The sequence below is a fragment of the Tachysurus vachellii genome, chromosome 1 (assembly GCF_030014155.1).
Source record: "Tachysurus vachellii isolate PV-2020 chromosome 1, HZAU_Pvac_v1, whole genome shotgun sequence".
In the NCBI taxonomy this organism is placed as follows: domain Eukaryota; kingdom Metazoa; phylum Chordata; class Actinopteri; order Siluriformes; family Bagridae; genus Tachysurus; species Tachysurus vachellii.
This window is the reverse complement of record NC_083460.1, coordinates 6,658,346-6,665,568: the sequence shown is the minus strand read 5'-3', so window position 1 is coordinate 6,665,568 and position 7,223 is coordinate 6,658,346. Positions and strand designations below refer to the sequence as shown.

The window sequence follows — 7,223 nt, the reverse complement described above, 5'->3', positions numbered from 1 at the left end:
AGTGTTGAACACCATCAAACAGCATCATCAAAACACCAATTGGTTTGGAAGCATGGTGTTCGTTCCTGCTGGTACATTTCCAGAGAATCTGTGTTGAGGCACAGTAAAACAGTTCTGGTGCCTTGTGGTGGTCTTGTGGATGTTTTTCCCTTTAATTAGTCACCTGTCTGTGTGTGATTAATGTTATGAACATGATTAAAATACCATAATATGATAGTAACATAACAGTTCTCCTGAATAGACAGTACATCATCAAAAGTAAAGAAAATCCATAAGGGTTCTGTGGATCATTAATACCGTTACCTGAAAGGAAAACCCTCTGTTATGGTATATGTCCTTTATGGTCCTAGATGAAACATTTTTTTTTATCTAAGAGTGTAGTTTAAGAGTATAGCTATTGAGCTGTATGGGCACCCCTGCTGTCTGATGTTATGCCAGTGACAGATCCTGCTTCACCTTTTCTTCAACTGCTGTGTTTCATGCCTGTGGACTCGTGGGATTCATCCTGATGCTCTACTCCTACTCTATTCATACTGTTTCTTTATCTGAAGCTTTACGCATATTTGGCACAATTCCTGTTTCATACCATAAAATTGTATGTGCACAAAAGTCACTTTTGTGGCAGTGACGATTCTGTAGAACTATAAAATAAAATAAAAAAAAAAACACTCCTATGATCATAGGACTTAGTGACATATTGAATGCACATAGTGAAAATATTACTTCTACTGCATGCTGTAATAACTCATAACACCGCTATCCTGTGCTGGATACGTCCAGATTTCTGCAAAGCTTCTTTATGAAACTGTCTCTTATTAAATGTTCTATAGGAAATGCAATATATTTTTTTTCCTCAAAGCCTGAGAAGCTGAATGAACAAATGTGCTGTATGTGGGTCAGCATCTGTTCATAGCGGTGTCACTGATTGACATGAGACACATCTTCACACGCGCGTATCATTCTCATATTGCATTTGGAATGTCGTTTCATTTCAGCTTCATTCATTTTAACATACTCAAGCATTCCTACTATATGAATCTGAGACAAAACAAAGATAATCAGTGTGTACATGCTTCAAAATATCATTTTATTTATCTTCTTTATTTACATTTTCTTATTTACATTCCTAGGTTCCAATATGTGTTAATAATTTACTGTAAAAACACGAATAACATTTAGCATTAAGGTTCCCTTGATGAACATATACAGCATTAAAAAGTGTTAATCATGGCATTAATAAAGCATTAGTAATGTTAACAAAGTAAATGAAGACATGTATTTATTAATGTTTAAAATAATCAGAAAATGTTAATTTGTCATTAAATATTAACAAATGCCCGTAAGCTAGTCTCAGATATGCAGGTATGTTAAAAATTATTATTGTTATTTTTATTATTATTATTATTAATAATAACAACAACAACAACAACAACAATAATAATATTAATAATATTAATAATATTAATAATAATAATAATAATAACAATAATAATAATAAATAAAATAACTATCAATGTGTTTGTTTTTGTAAAATAAGGTGATAAAAATAATATAATGTTAAAATAATGATAAAATATGATAAAATAATGTCAGTGTAGGGAGCCCTAATGCAAAGCCTTACTGAATATCTTTGCTAATACAACAGAAAGAAAGACAACATTGGGTCATGACATCCACGATGAATGGACATGACACTATTTTCCCCTGCGAGAGTTACACATGCAGTCACACCGATTGCAAAAATTAACCCACCACAGATATTCAATACTCATTTCACAGTGTGAGAGTGCATTTTAGGACCAGCAAACATGTGCTCAAGACAAATTAGACAAAAGTCATTTTCCTTCATGAAACAAATTCACTGAATATAATTTTAGATCTATTTTAGATGTGTAAAGATGATTAACTTGTTGCAATCACCTGCCACATGTCTGTTAATAAGACCTGCTAATTTTTATTTCACAACATCCATTATATTTTATTTGTATATCATTCAGATTATAGCTGTGCACAGCGCATTTACAGATTGATCTTTTATGCTTTATCATATGCAGGTGAAAACATATAAGACAACGTCTTGCATAAAAATGATAATATGCTCATATAAGCCTGAAGGATCACACTGGGCTTTGTATAGTAAAAAAAAAGACTAGAGAAAGGATTGTTATTGCAGGTAATCTATTGAGTCTTCTGATACTGTGTTTAAGTTAGTGTGGTTTTACCTGTTTCCTTTGATGAAAGTCCTTGATATTCGGTTGTGCTTGAACTATGAACAATGAAAGGCATAATAACAGACATCTCTGTATTTCCAAATAAAATAGCAAATAAAAAAAGCTTGATGCCTGAACCCAAGATTTTTGCACCAAGACATACAGAGACCAAACGGTATATACCAAAAAGACAGAGTTCATGAGTCAAACACCAGACCGGCTGTTTAAATACCCAGGTATGCTACAAGTGAAGAAAGTCCTGCTGGCTAGTTAGGAGTCAAAGTTCATAGGCCCCAGAGAGCATACGTACAGTTCCAGGACTTTCCACCACTTTGTGCCCCGAACTTCCTTCTGTATAACCAGTATTAGTCCAAACATATCTTGCTGGGTAGCTTGACAGTATTGTAACTGGTATGATGGTCTGGGATGACCACATGTCCCATGCATAAGGTTTCCATGCACTACTTCACAGCCCAGCATCCATCTGTACAACAGCTAAGCCAGGTGGAGCATCAGCAACCTTCTTATTTCTGCGTACCATTTTGGTTAGGTTGCGTAAGGATGGTGTGGCTCTCAGCAGCAGCTTTTTGAGACTGGCCCGATACTCCTGCCGTATGAGGCAGTAAAGTACTGGATTGAGACAACTATTGGTGTGTGCCAGGCAGACAGTAATGGGAAACGCATAGACCTGGGCATTATAGAAGGCTTTGCTAAATGGCACCAAGTCGAACTTAATGAGGACACCCCAAAGTGTCAGAGCCTGGTTGGGCAGCCAGCACAGGAAGAATGACAGGACTACAATGGTGACCGATCTGGTGACTTTGGAACGGCGTTTGTGCCTCCCCCGTTCACTTTCCGACCCGGGGATCCCGCTAACACGTCTTTGTAGCACAAAGCGCAGCAGAAGCAGGTAGCAAACGCTGATTATAATCAGTGGAATGACAAAACCAAGGAGCACTTTTTGTGTCTGATAGAGACCCAGCAACAGTTGTGGATCCCAGTTTCCCAGATCTGAGAAGCGTACAAGACAAAGTTCATCATCTGACACTTGTGCTGTGGTTGAGTAGACAGCATGAGGCAGCGTTGCCAGCAGAGACACAAGCCAGATGGCCACACTTGCCCATTTAACCTCAGCCGATGCCATCTTGGGGCTGTGCATGCGTATGGATGATGCCAGAGAACAGTAGCGCGCCACACTCATGGCTGTTAGAAAGAAGACGCTGGCATACATATTCATGGTTGTGACTGAACTGATGATCTTGCACATGACCTTGCCAAATGGCCAGCGAAAGTCCAACGCCGTGTCCACAGCCCAGAAGGGAAGTGTCAGTACAAATTGCAGGTCTGTTATAGCCAAGCTCATGACAAAACAGTTTATAGACGATTGCTTTAGCCGGTGCCGAGATTTGAGCAGATACAGTGCCAGCAGGTTGCCCACCAGCCCAAGAGCACACACCACTAGGTAGACCATGGCGATGACTACACGCAGCGTCATACTTGAAGTGTCACCATATAGCTCTGGCATAGCTTCTTTGGACAACAGCTGGAGCCAGCAGCGGAGAGAGAGGTTGCGTTGAGTCCCTGTGCTCCGGTTCCACAGGTCTTCACCCTCATCTACTCCGAGTCCACAAAGTCCCAAATTAGGTACTGAAGACGTACTGCTGCTGTTGTGCTGCATGTCTGACTTCACAAACTTACACAGATCACAGAGACAAGCAAGCTGTTTCAAAAATGTTGATAGTGGATAATGATTAGTTGTACGAGATAAACAACAGAGAAGTTTCCATTCTGTCCACTTTTGCGTCAAAAACCCGATTCTGCTTGCTGTTGAACGCCTTAAAAATCTATTGTTTTTAAAAGCTCCAATTTACTAGTAAGGTAAACTGAGGAGTAAAAGAAAATCAGTCGAGTTGTCTGTTCCTCACTCGCAGCTCACTGATCACACTCTGTGCTCGCGCTGCAGTTTATAGGGGAGAGAGTTAGAGAGAGAGAGAGAGCATGTGAGAGAGAGAGAGAGCATGAGAGAGAGAGAGCATGTGAGAGAGAGAGAGAGAGAGAGAGAGAGAGAGAGAGAGAGAGAGAGAGCATGAGAGAGAGAGAGAGAGGGAGAGAGAGAATGAGAGAGAGAGCATGAGAGAGAGAGAGAGAGCATGAGAGAGAGGTAGAGAGAGAGAGGTAGAGAGCATGAGAGAGAGAGAGAGAGAGAGAGAGAGAGAGAGAGAGAGAGAGAGAGAGAGAGAGAGAGAGAGAGAGAGAGAGAGAGAGCATGAGAGAGAGAGAGAGAGAGAGAGAGAGAGAGAGGGAGAGGGAGAATGAGAGAGAGAGCATGAGAGAGAGAGAGAGCATGAGAGAGAGGTAGAGAGAGAGGTAGAGAGCATGAGAGAGAGAGAGAGAGAGAGAGAGAGAGAGAGAGGGCGTGAGAGAGAAAGAGCATGAGCGCAAATGAGAGAATGAATTGAGACCCAGTTTTCCTCAGACACTGCCAGTCATTTTCACCTCATAATGAGTTATTTATTATTCATGACAACACTTAAAACATTGTGTTAATTGCTTGCAGTTTTTTTTTTATTTAGGACAATATTTATTCGTTACGAGCCAAAACAAAACTTACATGATCGTGCACGCTTAGCTTCTTTAGCTTCTTTTCTTCTCTTGTCTTTTATATAGCAGCGAAAGCTAATTCAGTATTATAACTGTTGTTATTTAAACAAATAAATGCTGCTTTAGTTATAGGGCAATAAAATTTCGAAAAAATATCAGTCGAGGCGATTATCTGATTTGTAAAAAAAAAAAAAAAATACACAACACTTATTTGTAAGCATTAAAAAAAATCACTACATCTACAATTTAAATCTACCCCATCTATTTCCCTAGTTAAATATTATACTAAACTTAAAAAACATATCTCCTTGATGTTACCACCTAATAAACAAGGGAAAATAATGTTTGGTAGCTTCATTTCTGAGACCATAATTAAACCCTGAGGTTAGAAGGAGTTTAATTGTATTTTCATGTTTTCTGTGTTGGGAATTCTTTATAACAAGACATTAAAGTGAATGGTGCTGACATTCGGAGAAGAAGTTAAATTCAAGTCAAACCACAGGGTAAATATTAATCCTCTTATAAAAAATGACACTGGATTTACAGATTAAAAATTTTTGTAGAAATTGTTGAAGAGTGACAGTGATAATAGTTACTTACAATAGAAGTAGAAACGCCATCTTAATAGCTTACATACTAAAATGATCAACTGGAGTTTTCTAGATGGAAAATTGTATCATTCATGTTATTTGATTTAACTCAACTTTTATCATTGTTTTATTTAATCCTATATTGTAGATGCATATATTGTAGATATATATATTGCGTCTCTGTTTATTCTTTAAATGCATCTGAATACATGTAAATGTTTGAGAATTTTCATTTGGAACATTTCATTTTAGATTTTGCCAATATTGTCACATATCATGACTCACTGGCGGGTTTATTGATATGCAAACATGGCAGAGGGAAAAAGAGAGTGAGATGAGAGAAGGTAAGTCGTTAGCATTCCTCATGCTCTCTCGGTCGTTGCCATGCAAGCTGCCTGTTGGTTCTGTTCTCCAGTCTGTGTTGCGTGTCCTCAACCTTAGCCCCATCTGCAAAACCTTCCACCCCATCTGTTTTTTTTTTCCCCCTATAGGGTATGTCCAGGCCACAGTCAACTATATTCCTATAAGCCTTCAATCAAAATGTAAACACCTTTCTGATGAGTGGAGTAGACTGAAGGCACACACATGGTGATACTAGACCTCATAAGATATGATTTTCCATAGGTAGCTAATGTACGCTTTGAAGCCTGAGGCTAATACAGTCTCCAATTAGAATGTAAGATGTGCAAGTACTGAGGAAATAGAAATAGGTCTGCAGCTGAAAGTTGAGGATTATGTATAGGCATAGCATCAATTAACACCATTAATTAGAAGGTTGCTCAAATAAATTAAAGAGGGTATGGAATAACATATATTAACCCCCTAAAGGTGGTTTGAAATCTGCTCATGAAAAGGTAACACGAAATATTAACGACTGGGATGGAACCGACTTTTCTCATTATCAAATGGAATAGTTTATTTTCGTCCCTGCCGTCATCTGTGGTCTCTTTGTTCTTCCCTCTCCCTGTCTTCAGGCAATTCTACATTCATTATTTATATTGTATTTATTCTGATACATATATGACATATACTAAACAAACTACTTTATTGCTATATTGCTATAGCCAAAGACTTCAACAGACAAATATCCTAAAACACATGGAGAACATACAAACTCCATGCACACAGGGCAGAGGCGATTGTGCTAAGCACTAAGACAGCACTGGTTTTCAGTCTGTTAGTTACATGTGTTGCTTACGGAGAAAGATTCAAGACAACACAAAACTTTTGGACTGCAGCCAACGAATGAAATATTTCAGCGATTCTTTTCCCAAAATGGAAAGATGAGGAAAAGAAATACGTGTATGCCCTTCTTGAGCCTTGCTTAATGGAAACTGTGGTCTTCTAAGCATAAGGAATAAAGAAACTGAAACTTGCTCTACATTTTCCCCACGAACACTAACCTGAAATTACAAAATACTGGTGTCCTGCTGTGCTGCTCTGCTCTACAACGTTGTACACAACCTCTGCCAAAAGCAGACGAAACTGCCATGTCTCATTTTCTGTGTTAACCTTCAATGTAAACTAATAGCATCTTTAACTAGTTCACAAGTTCTTTATGCTCACAATTTCCGCTCTCCCGTGACTGTGCAAGTGGGGACCTTCAATGAGAGTTTTCTCATCTGTGTAATTTTTAATTCCTCAAATTGTTTACGTAGCCAACACTCAGTGGATCTAATTAAAAAGAAATAGAAATATGGGTTTGTGTGCAAAGAGGCCATGTATCCCAGCTCGAGTTGGGGAAAGATTGCAATGCAGGGCACAGCACAGATGATGTTGTGTCCATCATCTTCTCCACTTTTCCCCAAGATATGGAGATTAC

At 38.5% G+C, this 7,223-nt stretch overlaps 1 protein-coding gene across 1 annotated transcript; it reads right to left on the bottom strand.

Moving 5' to 3' along the window:
* Positions 1–2,676: 2,676 nt before the first annotated feature.
* rxfp3.2a (relaxin family peptide receptor 3.2a) lies at positions 2,677–3,900 on the bottom strand. Its single transcript, XM_060894131.1, has one exon. The coding sequence runs from the start codon at positions 3,886–3,888 to the stop codon at positions 2,677–2,679; it is 1,212 nt and encodes a 403-aa protein (XP_060750114.1). The 5' UTR covers positions 3,889–3,900.
* Between the last annotated feature and the right edge of the window lie 3,323 nt (positions 3,901–7,223).